This window comes from Neopelma chrysocephalum, unplaced genomic scaffold (assembly GCF_003984885.1).
Source record: "Neopelma chrysocephalum unplaced genomic scaffold, ASM398488v2 Primary Assembly neopelma1_26, whole genome shotgun sequence".
Classification (NCBI taxonomy): Eukaryota; Metazoa; Chordata; class Aves; order Passeriformes; family Pipridae; genus Neopelma; species Neopelma chrysocephalum.
In genome coordinates, this window is record NW_020897695.1 from 15,321,234 (window position 1) to 15,342,558 (window position 21,325).

A 21,325-nucleotide genomic window follows, 5' to 3' on the forward strand; every position below is an offset into this window, starting at 1 on the left:
TGTATGCTTGTATGACTAGAGTACGAGATACTTGAACTGGCCTTAGTACAAATTGCAACAATAAGGAGCTCATGAACTAACTCTGGAATGTCTACCATGCTACTGCAACTAGTAAGATTCCTGTGCCTGAGCTCCAAGTTTGTGTTTCTATTGCTAAAAATGCAAAAAAAAGGTGTACAAATTCTAGAAGACTGCAGCGTGTGACTTGAGAAGAGGTGGAGGGATTTAAAAGGCATGTTCTTACTGCAGGATGTATGTGCTTTGTAGCATGCCCTAGCATGCTCTCAGCCCCCCTGAGACTTCTTAAAATGCTTTTTCTCCCTTGCGGATATTTCAAGACTTTGTGAAAGAAAAGATCTACTGGGGAGGAATGGTGTGCATCAAGATTTCTCTCTGAATGTCCTACTGGGCTGCACTGGAGGGCTTCCCCTGGAGTACTGAGTAGGGCATGCATACAGTAGCACAAATAAAGCCTTTTTTTTTTTTTTTAAAGCCTTGCAGCATCCTTACTGTGTGTTGTGTTATGACTTCACTTTAACTTCTTTCTCCGCAGCCATGGCAAGTCCAGGTGGCCCAAATGCTATACGCAGTACTAATTTCATCCTTGTTGGATCCCACAAGTTATCACTGTCTTCTGTAGGAAATGCCAAATTTGCATTGGACAAGGTAATGGAAATTACTGGTTACTAATCCAAAGGTAATTGCATGCTACTAGAAAAATTAATATGAGTCAGGACCTACTGTTTTCAGGCAAAATTACCATCCTAGAAATGAAACATATAGGTTTATAGATATGTTATTTATACATTAAAAATTTATGTATAGTTGTTACACTTCATTGATATGAAATTAAATACAAGTAATTTTGAGATACACTGAGCTACAGAAATGAAAGAGCATCTGGCATAGTAATGTAAGTCTTTCTCCATTGTAAGGTATGGTTATGCAAAGATAATGAAGGCATTTGTTTACTGATTTGCATTCACTGACAAAAAAATTGATGTATGCAGTTGGCACCTCTGTACATGGTCTTGGTATTGTTGGTTGCTCTTAGCCTTGCAGTTATCACTAAATAAGACATTTAGTGTATTTTAATGATAATGAAGTATTTGAACTTTTCTTCATTTAATTGACCTAAAAATTATCATTCAAATATAGTAAGGATTACGAGTTTTTCCTTTCATATCCCAATTAAATTTGTAAAAGCAAATAATCTTAATATTGAGAGAGCTATTATTGAGTTTTATTGCATTAGTTCCTTGTCTAAACATAATGTTTATTTATTTTAACCGTCAAAAGTTTAAAAAAGACATTTTTACATTCATTATGATCTCTTAACCTTGTAATATCTAGTACCTAAAACCTATTTTAATGGGTGTTTATACCAGCAGCTATCTTAAGCTAATTTAAATGAATTCAAAAGTTACTACAGTTTATGGTAGGACTAAATCACAGCTTTATCTATCCAAACAGCATCATTAGTATAAATTTTTTTTCTTGGCTAATTAAGTCATGTGTATTGATAGTATTATTGCAATTATAGCTTCTGATGGGAGATGAGATGACAAGAACTAGTAGCGTTTGTGCATAAGACTTAAAACAAAATATCGCAATAATACCAACTTGCTGTTTAGAAGGTTTTTACTTTTTGCAGATAGAAGCAGACTCTGTTACTTAAACAGTTGGCAGAACTTAACACTTGAATTGCACTGGTGTTACTGACTATGAATTTCAGAGCTTTTTCAGCTTTGGTTCTTCAGCATAAGTGTTCCTGTTAACCAGAACCATGTGTAGAAATCTTTGTGTATGGCTTTCTTATTGGAAACTCGTTCTTGGAGTTAATGGAATCAGCTTTTGCAACCAACAATTTGGGTTTGAACTTCTTCAGTTTACTCTGTGGGACAGGACACTGGACTGTAGCACAAGCACAAGGTTTAAATGGAATTCCAGGGAAACTGTCACTTGGTTAATTTTTTGCAGGTGCAGTCTTAGTTATCTGACAAAAAGGGGAAATCTTGTTTGTCACTTGGGTTTTGTTAAATTATCATGTCAGTAAATCTTCAGTTTTGACTTGGCCTATGGCTGTACCAACAGCTGCTTTTTAATTTGCTTCATGCATTTCTAATAAGGAACAAACTACTGTCACAGTGGGGTTTTTGTATCATTCCTCTCTTTTATACATACTGTTAAAATTCAGGGTAGGAAAGGACCAAAATATACTCATGTATGACTGTGTACTTTCTTCTTCTAGACTTTAGCTTTACACTAATTGCATTGAGCATGTTTCTTTTTTCCCCTAGACAAATTTTGAAGGGGAGGAAAAAGAACTGTTGGGCTATATGTTCCAGGACAAGGTTACTATAATCCTTTAGTTCATAACTTAAAATAGGAAACTGCTTTCTAGTGCATGTTGCTTATCTGTGTCTGGCCTTTTTGCAAGTTCTTCTTTTAATTTTTCTAGGAAAATGCTTATGAAGATTTACTAACTAAACACAAGATGTTAGGAGCCTTTAAGACTTGCAGAATTCTCCCCCTTATCTTTCACAGTAATAAGCATGTTGCTAGAACTCAAAGTTATTTAGGCTGCCTAGGGCTTTTCCTTAACTAGCATGTGCCTCTTGTCTTCCTAGGTCACTGGAGGAGGGATTTTTTACTTCAAAACAAATTGATGTGTCTTTTAAAGATTGCTAGTCAGAAAATTTGGGCCAGCTTCTTTATGAACTGCAGAGAACATAGAATCAGTTACTCCGTTGATAAGAGAACCAGAGAAAAATGACTGGCGGCCTAAATGTTGGTTTAACTCAACTTGTTGCTGCTGAAGAAAATGAAAATCACCTGGGACCTAGATATCTAATTTCTTATTCTAACCAGACCTTGTTCTGGCAAGATGTAGCAAGACCTTTGTTTTTTAAGCAAAAAGTGATCATAAAGAACTGAAGTTTTAAAAATACTAAACATGTTAAAATGTGAGGGTTTTTTATTTGTACACAAATGTGTACTTAAAATATTTTGCTTGATGTATACGTTTTTGGCTTTAGGAATTATGTGAATTGATATGCTTAAAAGAAATAATTTGTCTTTAACATCTGAAAATAGTTTTGTCTAGTTAATAGCTTACTTGAGTCTATCAGAAGAAAGTGTTTTAGATAAATTTATATGTTTTCGCTCAAAATTAAGCAAGTGATAATTTTAGTACTTATCTCCTATTTTTAGTCAAAAGTCTCCTAAAAAAACAATTTTTCAAATTCTTGAATTATCTTGAGTACCTTTACAGATAATCTTCTATGACAGTAGGACAACTGCTTAAGACAGACACCTGAATGAGCACACCAGAATGCGAGCTAGCCTAGCCATGGGTTTTAGTTTTCTCTTCATCTACCTGGATATTGACAACTAGCTTTCTTTCCATCACCTCCACCCCTTTGAAAGGGATAGATTGATAAGTAGAATGTAATATTTTCTCATTATGTGTACAGGAGAGTGTTTCAAGACCTGCTTTAGTAATTAGTAATGGTGTTGCAGATTCTGCAAAACTGTATGTTCTGTTTGTTATAAAACCTCTTTGCTTTACTGTCACACAGCTCTTCACTGGTAAACTTCATAATCCATTAAATAGATTCTTCTGTCCTGACATAAACCGGAAAGGAATGCAAAACCCACAAACTTGAATTGGGGAATGGCCAAATGTCCCTGAGGCCCTCATTTAGAAATCGATTTTACTGTGGTTTGCTAGAATATAAGCCAGTGTTCCCTGATGTATCATGTAGGGTTATAGTTGTCTTTGCTGATAAAAAAATCCAACTTATTTATATTATGTGGGAATGTTTTGCTATTTTTTGCTTTTCAAATGGTCATGCAGGCTCCTACCTGATGCTCAGAATTTTTCTGTGCTATACTGTAGAGCTGAGTATGCTGTGATAGTTGAGTAGATCTAACATGTAAAAATGACTTGATCACCTGCTTGTGCACATGTGTATCACGTCTGGAAAGAAGCTTCAGGATGTCTAAAATTTGAAGGCAATTGGTTTCTAGCCACAACACATATTCTGGTGTTCTGCAGGATTCACTGAGGCCTACAGATGTGCACTTTTACCTACTGAGGGTGACTCTTGTTCGTCTTAACTACTAACAATACTTAATTCTATTTGATTGACATTGATTCTGTGGCTTTAAAAGCTACTTCATTGCAATGTAGACATGTTGATTCCCTGGCAAGTGGTTCTTTCTTTGTGTTTGACTAGCACCATCAACTTGTCTGGTTTTTCTACTATGAGAAAACACTGTTTCTACTACATTTTTAATATAATTTGTCTTATTTTATAATATCTAATAGTATATTAGATAATTTATATTATTTGTAATAGTATTTATTTTTCTGGGGTTTTTTTTATTATCAGAAACATTCATGTTTCTATTTTGGTTGGGGTGTTTTTGCAAGATTCTTAACAGTATTGCTTATTTAGATTAGCAACAAAATATGGTATGTAGAATGCCCTGCAGATCATAACTTGCTTGTTGTATTAGCAGTTTGTCTCTTAGCTTCCTTATGGGGGGAAATAAAAGAAGGGGTGTGATTTTGTAGGAGTAGTCAGTGTAATGGGGTACTACATGTGGGAAGGATTGGGTGAAGTCCAAAGGCAGACTTTGTTGCATGTTTCTTCTAAAAACTCTCGACTATCAAATAGCTATTTAACCAACCTCTAGTACAGTACTTGAGCTGCCTTTTTTTTTTTTCAGTGGCAGAAGATAGGACTAGGAACCCTTTCTGTTAAAAATTACTTAACACAGGTCTTTAACACTTTGAGTGCCAGTTGAAAAGAATTGTTGAGAAGAATCGTTTTCATTACTTTTCCCCTTGCTAGTTTTTTTTAATACAAAGACTTATCTGAGTAGGCATTACTACATCAGTATCTGCTAAAAATACTTATGGTATCCAAGTACCATTCCTGTTTCAGCTCATTTTGATATTTTCCAAACAACTTAATGTCAAGCTGAGGCAGAAGCTTGCAGGGTGTGGACTGGTGCCTTCTGTTGTTTCTAACCATGCTTGGAGTGCCTGTTTTTATAAAGAAAATGCATGTTTGTCCATATGTCCTGAGCAAACTACTAAGCAAATAATTCTTAAAGAGCTTCTAAATGAACTTGAAACAAAAAGTGATTATTTCTGTCTTGCTTGAGACTGACTGCTGCTTTCTGGCTGAAGATCCTAGGAGCAAGACAGTGCTAACATCTTGGTGCAGGTGGCTTGCTTGAACCAGTAAGAGTTGGGAGGTGTCAAAATTGAATGACTAATTGTTTTACTTTTTGCAGGTTCCCTTTTTGTCCCCTTTGGAAGGTCATATATATCTAAAATTGAAATGCCAAGTGGACTCCTTGGTGGAAGAAAAAGGGTTCTTGGTAAGGTATTCACTTGAAACTTCTTCCTTGCAAATAACAGATCTTATTAAATGTAGTCACTTTTTTAACTTCACAGATGTATTTGAAGCTTAAAAGTGGCTTGATATTTTTTCCTCTCTCTGAACCAGACCCCAAATGTTTCCTAGTTTATCTTCTAAACGTGACTAAGTTAAAGCTACCTTTTAAGATTTTGTGTCTCTCTCTTCTAAACTCTGTTAATTTCTTATTTTAAACTTAAGTTAGCCTTCTCTTGCTCTAATCTGTGATGCGAGATGAGATTTTAATCTCTCTGGCAGAAAATTTTACAAGACATCTTGGTTTGGTTTTTTTGAGTCTAGTAAAAACAAGATTGGGGGTTTTTTTCCACTGTGTTCACAGCCTTTGGAAATGCCAAGGAAGTGACAGTACTTTTTTTCGAGAAACATCTTTAGCAGTTCTCTCTCTAAAACTGAACCTCAAAAATCCAGCCCATACTCGAGCCTAAGAGATGAAGCTGTTGAGATGTCCAGCAGATGGCAGTAAATGTTCTATGGGAATACTTCAGCACAACATTAACGTTTGCTGTTATCTTGGTGTTTTCGGAAATCAGAATTTCTCAGGACTCTTTTCAGACACTGCTTTCTGTCTCCTTTCCCTTCACTTAATTGAAGTTGAACAGATTTCATTAGATGCAAACATTTCTCATGCTTATGGTATTTGCTGCCCCATGTTTCTGCGTACTAATTTAAGAAAGTCCATATTTGCTTCCACTATACAATATGTCAAACTGGAAGAATGGTGTACATGCATATTAAATTTGTCCAGAGTAAGGGTTTAGAAACTCCCTGCACCATTAAAAATTATAAACTGAATTGTGATGAGTGAAAAACACAACACACACAAATTAATTGGAAAATAAAAGTTCTATACAAGTTCAAGGGAGATCAGAAATACAAGTTAGACACTAAACTTTCCATTCCAGTACTAAGGAAATGGGGCTTGAAATTGACGAAATCCTTCATCCAGTAAAAGAACTGCCAACACAAACATTTAAAAATCAATTTCTAATTTCTTTTAAACTGACTGGACTCCTGAGTGTGGCCTGTTGATTAGCCAAATATTTTGTAATCCTGAATTGCAAGTCAAAGATGACTTAAATATCTAATAATAATAAATTGTTATACGTGTTTTTTGAACTATTCATACTGTATCTACTATAAGGAACCCTCCATTATCTTTAAATAATGGGAATGCTGGCCACCATCAACATGAAAACCTGGTAGTTTGAAGCAGCAGTGATAGGTGTATTTTGAGCAAGAGGCTGCAAACTTGAGAATGATAATGTGAGCCCATTTTCTATGCTATCTTGAAAATATTCTGTGCTAATAGAAGGCTCTCCCAGTATAATTTTTTTCCTTCACTTTTGTGTACTCCTATAACAGATTGTACTTGCAGAACCATTCCGGTAGCAAAATAGTCAAGTACAGACTAAGTTCAAGGTATAATGTTACCCCATTTTTTTTTTTTTAAGATGATTTTTTATTATTTTTTTTTAAGACAATGTTTGAAGATGTTAGTGGATTTGGAGCATGGCATAGACGCTGGTGTGTGCTGTCTGGAAATTGTATCTCTTATTGGACATACCCAGATGACGAGAAACGAAAGGTAATGCTACTTTATAAAGCTCAAGTCTAAAGTTCCGTAGTACCCTACACAACCACCTGTTCATTTTTAAGACTTGAAACTGGTAAAGATGTTGGAAGTATTCAAGCTCATAAAGCTTCCTTGGGGAATGGAGGGGACTTGTCTTTATAAATCAGAACTAACTGGGCAAACCTAGAAGCTGACCACTCTTTGTAGTGGGAAAGGGAAAAAGTGAAGGAGGATCCATATTTAATTTCCTCTTTAGTCTTAAGGCTTTCCATTGTGCTCATCAAATGTGACTATATTTAATTGAATTTGATCAGACTTGTACAGCTTAATAAGCAGACCGTATCTAGTTGCCCTAAGTTTTAGACAAAATATGACTAACAATATGATAAAGAATTAGAGTGGGCAATCCTTCTATATTGCAGAAGCATAGCTGTAATTAGGGACTATCTTATTTGCGGTTATTGTTGTCTTGCAGTTCCACATTATAGCTGGAACCAGTGCTTCTTGGTTCTTACGGAAACTAAGTTAATGTCTGGCTAATGAGGCAAATCAGAGGTTCATCTGTCACTGAGGTGAACCTTCCTGTCTCCTTAGCCTGTTCTCTCTGCATGTGCTAAAATATTTCCAGATCTTTTAAGGACTGCTTTCAAGAGGTTTTTTCTGACTCACTGAAATTATTTACCATTAAACTTTTAATTTATTTTATTGTTAAGTTTATTGGCAGAACACTTTCATTTCCAAACTCTATGGCAAACTGGTCTTTTTGGGTCTTCTATGCCAATCCAGATGCTTGAGTTTAGTTTCTTCCCTGCTAACAGAAGAAGACCATATGCTGATAGTTGACATTGCCAAAATATATCAATGTACTTTTTTCTCATGCTAGAAGAGAGGGAAAAATCTCTACCCACTGTAATAGAAGATAGGCAAAAATTAAATTAATTAAACAAGAAAAAGGTTCCTATTCTGCTTTTGTCTACAAGAAAGAGGCTTCGGTTTGTTTTCCTGATTCTGTTCTTGAAAATCTTCTAGACTTGTTTGACTGTTGTTCTGAGAAAGGGTCAGCTGTATTCTTTTGTTATACTTTTATCTACAACAATATTAAACTTATTAAATGCATCCCCTCAATCCTACTATATCTATTTCATCATGTAGAGATAGATGTAGCTCAGATATATCAGTATTAGGCCATGATTGCTTTAAATCACAAAATGCTCTTTTTCTAGAATAAATTTCCTATGGCTGTACATATATCACCAACATGCAACCCTTTTCCTAATGTTCCTTGATGTGGAGCTGTCCTCCTTTTTCCTGAACTTGGGTTATTTTAAGTGTCTATGAAATAGTGTAGTAAGCATGCCCAAAAAATAGCAAATTCTTCTCCAAGCCAAGAGTAGCTTGTGTTGTTTCCCTGATGAGGTATTCTGCAGGCATGAAGAATCAATGCCAAGGTCTGTAACTAACTTTAGGTGTACAGCTGAGCTTCTCTCTATAGTCAGCATATACCTATATGTGACTGCCTTGAAACTTGGAAGGCTCTTCGAAGAGGCCTATCTCTTGACTACAGAGGGAGCTAAAGCAGCTGGACTTGAGAGTTTGGTGCCTTAGTTGAATGTTTGAAGATGAATCCATATATGGTTATAGGCTTCGACAAGAATGATGCGAGGATCCCTAAAGTGTGTGCTTTCTATAGGCTTTCACAGGGTTTACTCTTATCAGTTTGGATTTTGTTACAAAGTTCTCTTGAAATTGAGAGTTAAAACATTCTAAGGAATAAAGGGGAGGTACATCTTTGTGTAGCCGAAGCCTTTGGTAAGGGATAGATGTGTTAGTGGTATTGTATGTGGCTGAGCAGAACATGTTCCACTGCCTGTATTATCTTGCTTTCAGCTATGACCCTAAAATGGCAAAAATTGTCAAAGCGTATGTTGTTCAGAATTACTCTTGATTGCAGCATCCTTGACTGATGAACTAATTTCACTTTCAGCATCCTTTGGGCCGCATAAACTTGGCTAATTGTACCAACCATCAGATTGAACCTGCCAACAGGGAGTTCTGTGCCCGTCCCAACACTTTTGAACTAATAACTGTCAGACCTCAGAGAGAAGATGACCGAGAAACTCTAGTCAGCCAATGCAGAGACACACTCTGTGTTACAAAGTGAGTGCATAAAATCATGGAGGTTGTGGGAGGCTATCAGATGTGTATGGGATGGTGTTTTACCTCATGTGATAGTTTTAGTAACATAGGAGCTTTACAACTTTGTCATATCAGTGCTAAGCTCATTTAAATGCTAAGATTTTCAGATGGCACTTGAGCTGTTTGGTTCACTTGTAGACCTATTTTGTCTTTCTATTCCATTTCAGTATTCTAGGAACAAAGAACTCCACTTTTATAGAAGTGGAAATGCCAGGTGGCTTGGTAACAGGACTGTGGAATGTTTGACTTCATTTTTTCCCCTGCTATTTGGGCTTCTATGGTTGATCAGTTTGACATTTTTCATAATAACTAAGTGGAGGTGGAGAATAATCCACTGGGTTCTTTGCCTTTTAGGAACTGGCTATCTGCTGATACTAAAGAAGAGCGTAACCTTTGGATGCAAAAGCTCAACCAAGTCCTTGTTGACCTTCGCATGTGGCAGCCTGATGCCTGCTACAAACCTATTGGAAAGCTTTAAACTCTGGAAAGGAAATATAAAGAAAATATGCGAAAATCCTCATTAACTAAACAAGAAAAGAACTGAAATGAAAATACGGGAAGTCCTCTGGGTCACTTATGCTTTAAATTGAGAGAGTATTTAACATTATACAGGACTGTGTTATGCAGTATTTTTATTTCGCTTAAAAAATTTTAAAACTTTCTTACTTCCTAGCTTTTGAGTATGGTAGGAAGCAATTAGCTGTTTCTTAATATTTATGTAACTCCTTTTTTGGAAGTCTTCTAACTAGGTACATTCTCTCCTTTAAAAAACTAAATTATTTCAGGAAATCACACTTCAGGGCAGGAAGGGAGGCACAAACTAGTGAAAAACAAGCTTTCTAGATAACTCAGCTCCCTGAAAGAAACAATAGCTCAAAACACTCCAACAAGGATGCTGCTGAAGTACAAGATTTAATGTTGGAGGGTTTGTTGGGATATTTTGTAAGGATCAGACATAGACGTTACTAGTCAATTTTATTCTACAACATGCAGCATAGATATTTCTTGCTTGTACAGCATCCTTGCGGTCAGAACAATAGAAATGCACAATATATTCATACTACTTTTGCAATTTCTTATACAAACCAGTATGGGTAAGTGCATGGCATGTACACTATGTGATTTGCAGGTGTGGAATTACATATGCAGTATATTGCACTTTGATAGAAATGAAAAGTCTTGAATATTTTTGTTAGGACTAGTATATGAAAACATCTAACAGAGAAATTTAGGTTTAGGATTGTATGCATCAGTATTTCCTGGGACTTGTGGTTTGTACAAGCTGGAATTCTCCATTTGAGAACCAGGAATAGGTTAATAGATTGTAAAAGTGCTTTTTTTTTTTTTTTTAATAATAAGACTTTACAAAGCTGCTATGTACCAACTAATACTCTGCTGGCCAAAAGTACGGGTCTTCCTCCCCTTGACAGACGTGCACAAATGCATAGAAAAGCAGTACTTGAGACCCATCAAAATGGCAAAATTTCTCAGTTAAAACTTGCAGTTTTCACAACTTTTCACTGGGCTTAGTGAAATACCAGCTCATTACTTCACTATTGCAAATGCAGTAGTGGAACACTTGAAATTGCTATTGCTGTTACATATTCACACTCAAAACACTAAATTCTGTTAGCTTATACTGTTTTCATCCTGCCACTTTTGTACTTGCTTTTAAATCATTTTCTTTTTCCTTTATGTCTTTAAATATTTCCAAACTATGTATTGAGATTTATTTTATTCATTTAAAATAAAAAATTACACACCACCTGCTTTTATCATAGCATTTTCTATGCATTTGAAACACTAGTTTGTAAGCTAAAGAAGTAGTGCTGGGATCCACACAGTGTTTGAGAAAGGATTCTATTTTGTGCGTGTATCACAATTCCACTTTTTTGAGAAGATCATTTGAGGCCTCGGATGTAGCTAGCACCAAATTTTGTAATGAGAGGCCAGGTTGTCCATGTCCAGCAGTTCATTACATATGAAGAGGAGAGATTGTTCTTTTCTTTAGTGACAGAGACAGGGCAGCATAGTAACAGAGTAACACAACATGGACAGTGCAAGGGTAAATTTCATGCTGGGTATGTGGTAGGCTGTCTTCTTAAACTTCCAAGTGGATCTTAAAAATCATTAAATATAGAATTATCAAATGAGTCCACAGAAAGGTGCTAAGAACTGAACTGGATTTATCCAAGGGAACAACATATTTTTATTTAGGTTGATTGGGCTATCATCCATTGTAGAAACCGATCTGTGTTTGTTCAATGACCAAAAAGTAGTTATCCCTCATCAAGGAAAGGTAAAAAGTGTAACAGGTGGTGTAAGTTAGAAAAGCTGACCTGTGTGGTGAGTTCTGGGCACAAGCTCTCAGTGGTAAGGATATGGGCTACTGCAGCCAGCAGAAGCATGGGATGCCAGCTTAGCTGCAAGCCTGCACTCACAGCTTTACTGACTTGCACTGCTGTGTGCCATCTCCTGCCATGCTCCTCTGCTCTTTTAAGGGTGAGCTGAGAATTTTGCAAAAAAAAATGGTGATGTATTTTTTCCATGTTTGTAGCAGATCCTTTTTAAAGAGGCCAGACTGTGTGAATTCAGCTTTAGGTAGCTTTAGATGTTCTATACCTCAAAAATAGTTCCTACTGTCTGATTTCAAACAAAGCTCTAAGTTTTGTAAAAACCATTTACAGAGTGAAGTCCAAAGAAACCTTCCCATTTGTAGTGTGTTGGACCGAGCCAGTGACATAATCCCTGCTATATTCGCATGCTCTGACTGACCCCAAAGAGACCTTGACAGACCATTCCTTCTAGAAATACATATTGCTATAAAGTTTGAATTGCATGGAACTATACTTAGCTTTCCAAGAGAAACTTTTTATTTCCTGTTTATTTCTCTCTTCCCCATGTATTTGTCATCTTCAACCAATCTAAACACCAGGAGACGGTTAAACTAATGGAATAGACTAGAATTTGTAGTTCATTACTGCTTTAGCATAAGTAAGCTTTTTCAGCAGCATTTTTTTTAAGCATAGGACATGTATTTTTAGAGTGGTATGCGTAAGTGATTGATGGTTGGGGGTGCAGATCTTCAGCTGTTTTTTGCATTTGAAATAATAGACACAGTGGTTGTAAAAGCTGATGGCATAATAGGCCCAAAATTCATCTTTATTCGCAGATAGTTACTGCGTTACAAATCAAGTTTCTGCATACAGCCCAATTTGGAGCTGCAGAGCTCAACTCTAAGGCATGAGGGCATGTGCTTTGGTCAGTGCAACTCCAGCCAGAGGCAAGCCTATTCCTTGGTGTCCCTCAGAGACCCCATGTCCAGCATGAAGCAATGGCACCGGGCAAACCTGAGAGCTTTGCTTTGTGGTTCAGCCATGGTTTCAGGTTGTCTCTGAGAAGATGTTATAATTGTATAAGAAACGGGTCTTTCCATTGCTTGAAAATTCAAGAAGTTCACTAATATGAAAGTCTCTAAGTGAAAAAGGCTTTGCTCTGGGGAATGAAGCTTACTTTAGCTGAGGAAATTTCAGTTTTACTAGTTTGTAAAATTCTTAATTGGTGTTATTAAACCTCAAATGAAATACAATAATTTGCAATGAAATTGCCTTGAAAATTAGGCTTCTAAACACAATTCCCTTCCCCCTTTTAATTGCTACACTTCTGTATGTTAGTGTAGAGGAAATCATCTGATATTCTGTAATTATTGCCAGTGCTGTACTTGGTCTATAGTAAAACCATGTGAATGCACTTGTTTCTGTCCTTGTGTTATATTTAGTGAAACATAAGAGGCCTGAATTGGTAATAAAAAATAGAAGGCGTTCTACCTGGCCAGGATGCATGGAGTGTTACGTTGTTTGGAAAGAACTGGCACAGAAAGCAGGGAGATTTCCTTCTAACGTCAAATAATTTCCCCAGGCATTACTCTCTGGAGTTGAAACTATTTCTTGGGAGACTGGATATTTTGGTAACATCTAAATGCCTTGAATGAATTGGGGCCTTATTAACAAGTATCATTCAATTAAGGAACGTATTCCCTTTTGGTTTCCTAAAGTAGGTGACGTGAATATTTACTTAAGTGTTAAAAATTCCTTTGGGATTACTGCTATCTTAATAAAAGACGTGGCATTGACTGTGCTCTAAAAAAAGGAATAGGATCTAGCAAAGCAATAATACATGCTTCAATCAAAATAATATAAGCCAATCATCCTCTGCCTATTCAAAATGCTGAGCGGGTACTTCTCCTACAGCCAGGCATCTCCTTTGATTTGGACCACAACCTAAGAGCTACCTTATGGGTGAGACAGCCTTGTATAGGGGATATGCTCAGAACAAAGAGCAGAGCAGGACTACCTGAGCTTTGGCCAAATAGGGTGGGGTTTAGTCATGTCATGTTAAAGCTTTCTGTTTACCAGATTTTTTCTGCCTGTAATTAATGCCATTTTATGCTGTCTGATCCCTCCATCATCAGTAAGGTTGTGAATAGGGTAGAGCTGTCTCTAATTTTTAAATATTTATTTATTTTGTTAAGAGCATGGATAAGCTGGTGAAAAAATACAGTAATTCTCAACATTCAAGTCTATCTATGAAGTACAGCAGCTAAGGGCTGCCCAGTATTTTCAGTGGTTCCTGGGTCATGCCTGTAAAAGACATAGGACTGGGCATATTATTTGTTATAGGAAGATAAAGAGCAAAGATGTATTACAGGTTGAAAAAGCAACCTGTTTTCAATACATGAAGCGTTGTCAAGTTAGTATCTTATTAATGGGGGGAAGAGAACCTGTACTCAGTCAGCCTGTGCTAATGCTGCCAGGCAAATAAAAATTGTAGTGCCTTGTTATTCCTGGCACGTTTTAATAAGCAAATAGCAGCTAAATAATGTATTGACAGTCAGAGCAATTACATACACGCAATTTATAGTAACATAATGAGTTTGAGGTTTCCCCCACTCCTTTTGGATCAGATTAACCATTGAAACAGTACAAATGGAAAGCCAAGTAATAATGTTCTGCAGGGGGGAAAAATGAGGTAGGGCTAGAAGTTTGCTATCTATATAAAAAAAATTATGGATTTGCAAATTGGTACAATAAATGGTCTAGCTAGCAGGTATCCTTTGATTTTTATTTTTGTAGCTCCGCAGAAAAAGCATAGCCTACTTGTGCAGGTGAGATACAAACTGAAAAGAATGCTGTTGTGCTATGTCCACTGCTACTGGCTCTGATAACTTCCCCTCCCCTCTTTTTTGTGTGTGTCTTTAATCATCTTGACTCGTGGAATGCACTGGGAAGCATCACCATAAATCACGTTATGGCTCTGGCAGTTTGGAAGTCAGTGTCCACCTTGATCTTTGAATATAGCTTCAATCTGGTCATTGAATGGATTCTCCTTTCCAAGCACTTCAGGCCATTCCTGTAGTGCCTTCTGCCAGGTAATGCTTGTTCCAAGGGCTGCAGCAATCTGCAAAAGCACAAATACCATCAGTATCTCATGTCTCTATAATGTAATTATTTCATGCCAGAGTTTGGAACACCCCACCATAAGGAAACCTGTATAGCCACATGATGGACCGTAATCTCTAACCAAAGGAAATCCCCCATTCCAGCTGCTTGACCAGGGCAAAATCCTTCTGAACAGTAAAAATATGGTGAGGACCGTATATCTGCACCCTCCTGAGCAGTCGTTTGTCTAATGATAGTCTGTGTCTACCCTTTTTCTAATGCCTGTGATGTTTAGTCCATAAACTGCTATTCAAAAGCCCTAAAGTATGATTTTTATTTTTTCCCCTGTTGAACATTTTGAAAGTATGTCAAAAGCACTGCTTGGATATAATGCATAGAACTATTGTAAGTTTTAAAGAATTCATGCTTCTAAATACCTCTAGTACTTCTAATAAATGTTCTCTCTGCTCTCCTGGAAGGAAACCATGTGTTGAGGAAAGAGGCCCAATTATATCCAGTTTCAAAACTACCTTGCTCTGATGCTCTAAGTTTGCACCTGCTGCTGGTTGTCTTCAGAGGTTTTTTTCCCATGAGACCTGCAGAAATGCTAGAATAGCTTTTCTCCTCAATATCAGTATTGGTCCAATTTTCATAGAGATTTTTGCTGTGGAAGTTATGCACTGAAGGGAAATTGTATCTGCTGTATTGCCAAGGTAAAATATCAAGGGTAGCAGAAAGGGACAGAGAGAACAGCCTTGATTCTCCCTTAATCAAATTTTCCCATGCTGCTAAGGCATTTTTGCTTTAACTCCTGACCTACAATTATAATTGGCTTCTATGATAACTTTATTTTCAACATAAACTTTTCAACACTGACACTGATTGCAATTACGAAGGCTAACAAAGCCTTTTTTAAACGACTGAGATAGGTTTATGGAATCAAACTATTTGAATGCTGTTGTTTTGGAGTTTGGGAAAAGACAGAAGCCTTTGGGAAATTTTTATGCACTTCTTTTTAAAGTTGTACTTTTGAAAGAAGCTGTAATGATGGGGTAGGAGACAAAAAACTTACTTTTATTCAGAACGCATATACAACAAGACATATTTGTGGTATGGAAGCTCTTAGACTCTGGTCACCTGAGGTTTCGTTAAGCTGATGGAGGAATTGGGGCAGGGAAGAAGGATAGAGGAGACTGTACAGTAGAGTGTTTTCTTCTGGTTGCAGTTTCTAGTGACCAAATGTTTATTCTGGGACACACTATGTCATCCAGGGGGCTGAGGCACATCCGTGTCAGAGTGGTCCATTCTGACGTGTAGTCTCCAAACCTCCTTCACAACTCCCTAAGCTTTCCATATATATTTTTAGCAGGATTTGTTGGTTGGTTTTAAAAACCCTACTATCTTTGCATGGTACACCCTTTGCAAAGGTATCACCGGAGGTATGCTCTACAGTGTTCAGACTACTGTTGACTGTAATTTAAGGTATATATGCTTAAACTACCCGAAATTATTACCTAAATTAGGTTCTGCTAACACATCACTTCATAAAGTCCTGATGACTTCAATAATTTAGTCTGGATGAGTAGCAAGGCACAGAGAAGGGTTTGTGATTCTCGAAATTGCATTTCTTAAATGTTTTTTTCTAAATTCCAAAGTTCTTGTGCTGTGAGACATGCTGCAATTTGTATGGGGTTTGCAATTAATTTCTTAATAGTGAAGATGAACTTCCCCTAAGGAAGTTCTTTACAGGAGATATTACCCATTCCTCACAGGGCTCTGGGTGACTGCAACTGGGAGGCAGCTGTGTTATTCCAGCAGCTTCATGCTATCTGTTTTCTCCTTCTGCACCAAACTGGCAATGGGCGTGCTTCTCAGCAAAGTGTAAATACTCAACTCATCTGATATGCACCACTTCAGCTTTTTCTCTGTATTTCTGGGTGGAGTGTGCTTTGCTATGACTGAAGGAAGAAAAAGGAAGAAGCTAATCACACTCAAGCTGTGCTTTCCTGCCTGTACGTAAACATTAAGAATCTTCCAAGCGTCTCAGGTTCCAGTTTGTGATGCTCAGGGCTTTCACATTCTCCCTGGTAACTTCATAAAAGCAAGAAATGGAGCTGTTTGTTCAGGATCCTGTTGAAATTCATAGCCCTGTCATCCAAACAAAGCAATAGGCTGTTCTAGAGGGAAGTGGTGTCCTTGAAGCCATCTGGCATTCACAAGGATTTGCAGTGAAATTTTGTAGTAAGGAAGAGATGCTGAAGAAAATTGCTGGGCTCCATCTGTAGTTACTGGGAAGCAAAAGTCATATTTCTTCCAAGAACAACCAAGCTGGACTTTGGAGAATGGTCTCACAAAGACAGCTCTAGAGGGAACTTGGGAGGACTGAGTGATGCATTTGGCTTTTAGGTGTCAAAAGTAAATGGTGTGAATTTCTTCCACCTCCATCCTGAGCTGGGTGTTTTGTAAAAAACTTTATGGAGGCAAATTTTAGCTTTGAAACTTTAGTGGAATGCAATTATGCCAGTAATGAGTGGTTTGTTTGCAGCCTCCTGTTTTGCAACTTAATAAAAGCATGCAGGAAACACCTTTACTGCGCAAGAAATTAGCAGAAAGGGAATGTGGTTCTGGGCCTGGCTAAACAAATCACTACTTGGTGTTTATCCCTTCTTTCAAGGGTTTTTAAATATAGAGTATTGCCTGAAGTGGGGACTATGTGGGCTAGTTTTCCCGGCCTGAGTGCCTAACCTAGCCTTTCTCCAAAGCATGAGAAACTGCACTAGCTCTAATGGGACAGGATGAGTGTTATCTTTTTTTCTTATTTTCTTTCCCTTCACCTTGTAACTGTAGGTATGCAAGCTTCAGTTAGGAAGTTTCAATTCCCTCCCATATCCCTCTGGAATGTCTGGACTGCTGGACTATTGAATATACATGCTGACACCCACTTCTGCTATGTTTATACCAGCAGATGATTTTTTAAAAATTAAACAGACAGTTGATAACAGCAGGTAAATTCCAGGAGCTGAGAACAGACACCATCTTATCCTGCCCACTGCTGTACCACAATGACTAGGGATCACTGTACACGCTGCCAGCTCACCCTTGGCCGAGAGGGGCACTGTGGTTCTTTTATCCCAAGCTCCAAAGTTTCTCTGCATTGAAGGCAAGAGCTAAAATATTTATGCTTTCCTTGTAGTGCTGCTTAATTCCAAAATTTGAGAATATTTGTCAGGTACTTTGAGGTCTACAGAGGTAAAATTCAGTAGAAATGCCCAGGCTAGGTCTTATCTGTTCTAAGTTTTTGTCAAGCTATACATGAGGGATGGGGAATAGCTGCAGAGATTAAAGTAAGAGCCTCTGTTCACTTGAGCTGCATGGCATCAATTCTCTCCTGCTAGGCAACATTGTATGGTAAAAAGCCATACCTGGCCAGAGGCATTCATGTTGGTAGAAAGTAAAACTTTAAATAAAACTTATGTGAGGAGTGAGTGAATTGTTTATCATCTTTCTTAAGTGTACTCTTAAATACCACTCTGCTAACACTTTCCCTTCTTTTTATTAAGAGAGTCACTCTTTTGGAGCACAATGCTATGTTTCAGTCTAAGTAGTGCTATATTGATAACAGACTTCTGTACACTAACAGGACAAGAAAAATGGTGGATGTTTGGATAAGGCTAATTAATAACTCCTAGAAAGACAATAACTCACTCGAAGTGAGGCATATCTACAGCTGGCACCTTGACTGTAAGGGAAAATGTACCCATAAAAGCAGTAACGGTAATCCTAACAGTAGGAGGGGGAAATCATAACCACTGCAGGAGGCCAGGTCCAGAGGGAGTGAAAAAAGACAGTGCTTGGCTGGATCCTGCAGCTCAGGACTCTGGGGGCTTGTAGTGGTTTGAACCAGGTTTCCCCCTGAAGCTGAAAGTGGTAACCCCCGGGGGGTGGTGACCCTTGGGGCTTGACCCAATCAATGCTCCTGCAAAATATAAACATATCTCTGGAGACCGGAAGAGAAGCAGTAGTACTTGTGAGAAGAAGAGGTGGCCATGTTGTGGTGAGCCACGAGGAGCTGGGGCTCCGGCCCCTTAGGGGGCTTTGCCCCCCCCCAGCCCCCGGTTGGGGGGCTGCAGGGACTCGGAACAGTGTCAGACTGGGCTGAGTGCCTGCGGCTAGGAGCTGGGGGAGTTTCTCCCCTGTAAATAGAAGTGAGAGACACTGGGAGCAGCGACGGAGCAGCAGCAGAACAGCAGTGTCTGAAGAGCAGTGGCAAAGAGCCAACTGATAAGAACCAAGAGAAGCAACAGATGCCGGTATGCAACTGAAGCAGACACAGAGTTGTCTGAAGAACGAAAAGAGCCAGCAGCAGAAAGCAAGACAAGAGACCCGAGCTAGCAGCAGGAAGAGAGTTTCGGAGGGTAAGAACTGGACAAACCAAAACCCCCAAACTCGCCAGAGACCCCTCTGAGAAAGAGGAGGGGGTGGTGGACTGAGTGGAGTCCTAAAGTGCAGTATGCACTACAGAGAGGAGCTAAGAAGCTCCGGCCTCCTGAGAGCTCAGCCAGGATGGCCAAAGGAATGTGTGTGGAGGGGGTGACCTTGGGCTTTTCCCCCCCCCCCTCCTTGCTGCCAGGCTTCAGAGAAGCTGGCAGCCATCTTTGAGGCAGAGCATGGGAGCTCTGCACAGGGGCTTGATTTTCCCCTGAGGATACCAGACCGTCACGAAGACCCCGGTGCTTCGTGATATGACCATGGTGTAGCGGCCGTGTCTGGGGTTACGCAGCCCATGGAAAGACCCCCTGTTTGAAGACGGGGGCCGAGAGAGGCTTGGAAGACCTCCCTCGTGTGTGCTGGCAGAGAGCCAGCAACTACTACTGCTGCCTAGAAGAGAAGACACAGAAAGCCTACTGCCTAGAGAGAGAGAGAGACCTGCTGCTGACAGACTGGAAGGGGTCTTTTCTTCTTCTTCTCTCCTGGACTTTTATTTGGAGAGAGAAGAGATTGGGCCCATTGTAAATATTATTGTCATGGTAGAGATAGATATAAAGTTAAGATTGTATACAGTGTATTATAGTATTTATTTATGTGTATAGTCTTTGTAATATATTCCTTCCCCCATATTGAGTCTCGTGTTTTTGTCTGGAAAACCCATCTCACATGAGGTTGAGATGTGGGAGGGGGGCTAGGAATCAGAATTGGATTTTGGGCTTTTTCAAACCATGACAGGGCTGCATGTAGGTTTGCAGCTGCCCTTCAATGTCCTTTTATAACTTCCTTTTTGCTTAGGAAGGATCCAGTTAAGATATATTTTTCCTGCCTTCAACTCTATGCTACCTCACAGCTGCAGGATGTGGGCAAGAGCCTGGATGAAAAGTTGTGATATGGCAGGCTTGGCTCCCATGGTAGCCTGGTGCTTGGGGTTATAAGAAACCTCAGGCTGGCCTCGGGGTAAGACAGAAAAATGATGCAAAGACCTTTTCTGCTTCGCTCCATGGTCTTTGTATGGCACAGTTTCCCCAGATGGCAGGGTTGAGAATGGGGTTTGTTTCATCATGATTTTCACTCTCATTTCATTTGCCAAGTTTTCTCTAATTGCGTCCTTGCAAAAGACCTGCAGCAAAAAATCCAGGCATGCTTTCTCTGCATCCCCAGGCTGTGAGTTCATACTTTTATGCAGCTATCTTCTGGTACCACATGGTAGACAGGCAGGAATTACTGCTATGAAGGAGTCCCTCTTTGAACAGGAGTCTCTTTTAACTTGGCAAGGCTAAGCAAGGCACCGTATTGCTCCAACTGACTGGTTTGGAGTTTCTCGTGGTGTGAAACAAGGCAACTAAAGCATCTATTTTGCCTTTGGACTTCCCCCTGCAGCTCTCCTCCAGCTGAACTGACAGCACATTCAACGGAGAAGCTGCCGAAATGTTGGAATCCGTCAATGCTTCCAATGCATGTTGAAGTGCTTCTCCCTCAACTGCTCTTTCCCAGCGTGGAAAATGTCATTACATTGGGTTGTGTGAGGATCAGGTGTGGGAGTCAACACATGCAGAGTGTTAGCTCACAACACAAAACTGGTCCATAAAATCCTGCCATACTTTTGAACAGGGGGCACTGCCAGTGGCTGGGCAGTATGGTGGGGTTTGCTTGCATGGCTTGATCATTCCGAGGTGGAGGGGAGTGTGCAGTTGGAAGTGTGGGGCAAGGCAGTGATGTTCTAGACAACAACTTTCTCCAAACTGCTCTCACCATGGCACAGAGCTGGCACCATGCACCACAAAAACATCACTGAGGAATGTCCAGAGAACCCTGTCAGGCTATGCCCACTGGTGGGAGACCTCACTGTTAAAGGCTGCATGTGGGTTTTCAGCTCACACACAGTTTTTCCCAGGACTCTACAGAGGAGATTGGCTGCTGCTTTGATTTGCACACGTGTTTGAAATCTGCAGCTAGCAAATAGAAAACCAATTGGCTTTGTTTGCAGCTGATTGCAGAACATGCTCTCTCCACGCGTTTTACAGGGTAGGAAAAAAACTATTTTGAAGTGAGTATGGTGGGAACCAGGCTACCTCACACTAAGTTATCAAATCCAAGCAAGGACTTAAAGCAGAGCAGCTGCTTCTCCCTCCCTTTTATTTACTTCTGACTGTAAACCTTCTCCTGTCACATGT

General features: G+C 39.0%; 2 protein-coding genes across 3 annotated transcripts in view; one reads left to right on the forward strand and one right to left on the reverse strand.

Annotated features, from left to right (window-relative positions):
* The window catches only part of ANLN (anillin actin binding protein), a 28,950-nt gene extending 18,300 nt beyond the window's left edge, over positions 1-10,650 (forward strand). For both annotated transcript variants that reach the window (XM_027675679.1, XM_027675678.1), the window contains 5 exons: positions 554-666; positions 5,311-5,397; positions 6,934-7,041; positions 9,014-9,186; positions 9,580-10,650. In XM_027675679.1, the coding sequence (XP_027531480.1) occupies positions 554-666; positions 5,311-5,397; positions 6,934-7,041; positions 9,014-9,186; positions 9,580-9,703 (605 nt within the window). In that variant the 3' untranslated portion in view covers positions 9,704-10,650. The remainder of the gene's footprint in view (positions 1-553; positions 667-5,310; positions 5,398-6,933; positions 7,042-9,013; positions 9,187-9,579) is intronic.
* Positions 10,651-13,299: 2,649 nt separating this feature from the next.
* The window catches only part of AOAH (acyloxyacyl hydrolase), an 83,031-nt gene continuing 75,005 nt past the window's right edge, over positions 13,300-21,325 (reverse strand). Inside the window, 1 exon segment of the mRNA XM_027675680.1 lies at positions 13,300-14,682. Within this exon segment, the coding sequence (XP_027531481.1) occupies positions 14,554-14,682 (129 nt within the window). The 3' untranslated portion in view covers positions 13,300-14,553.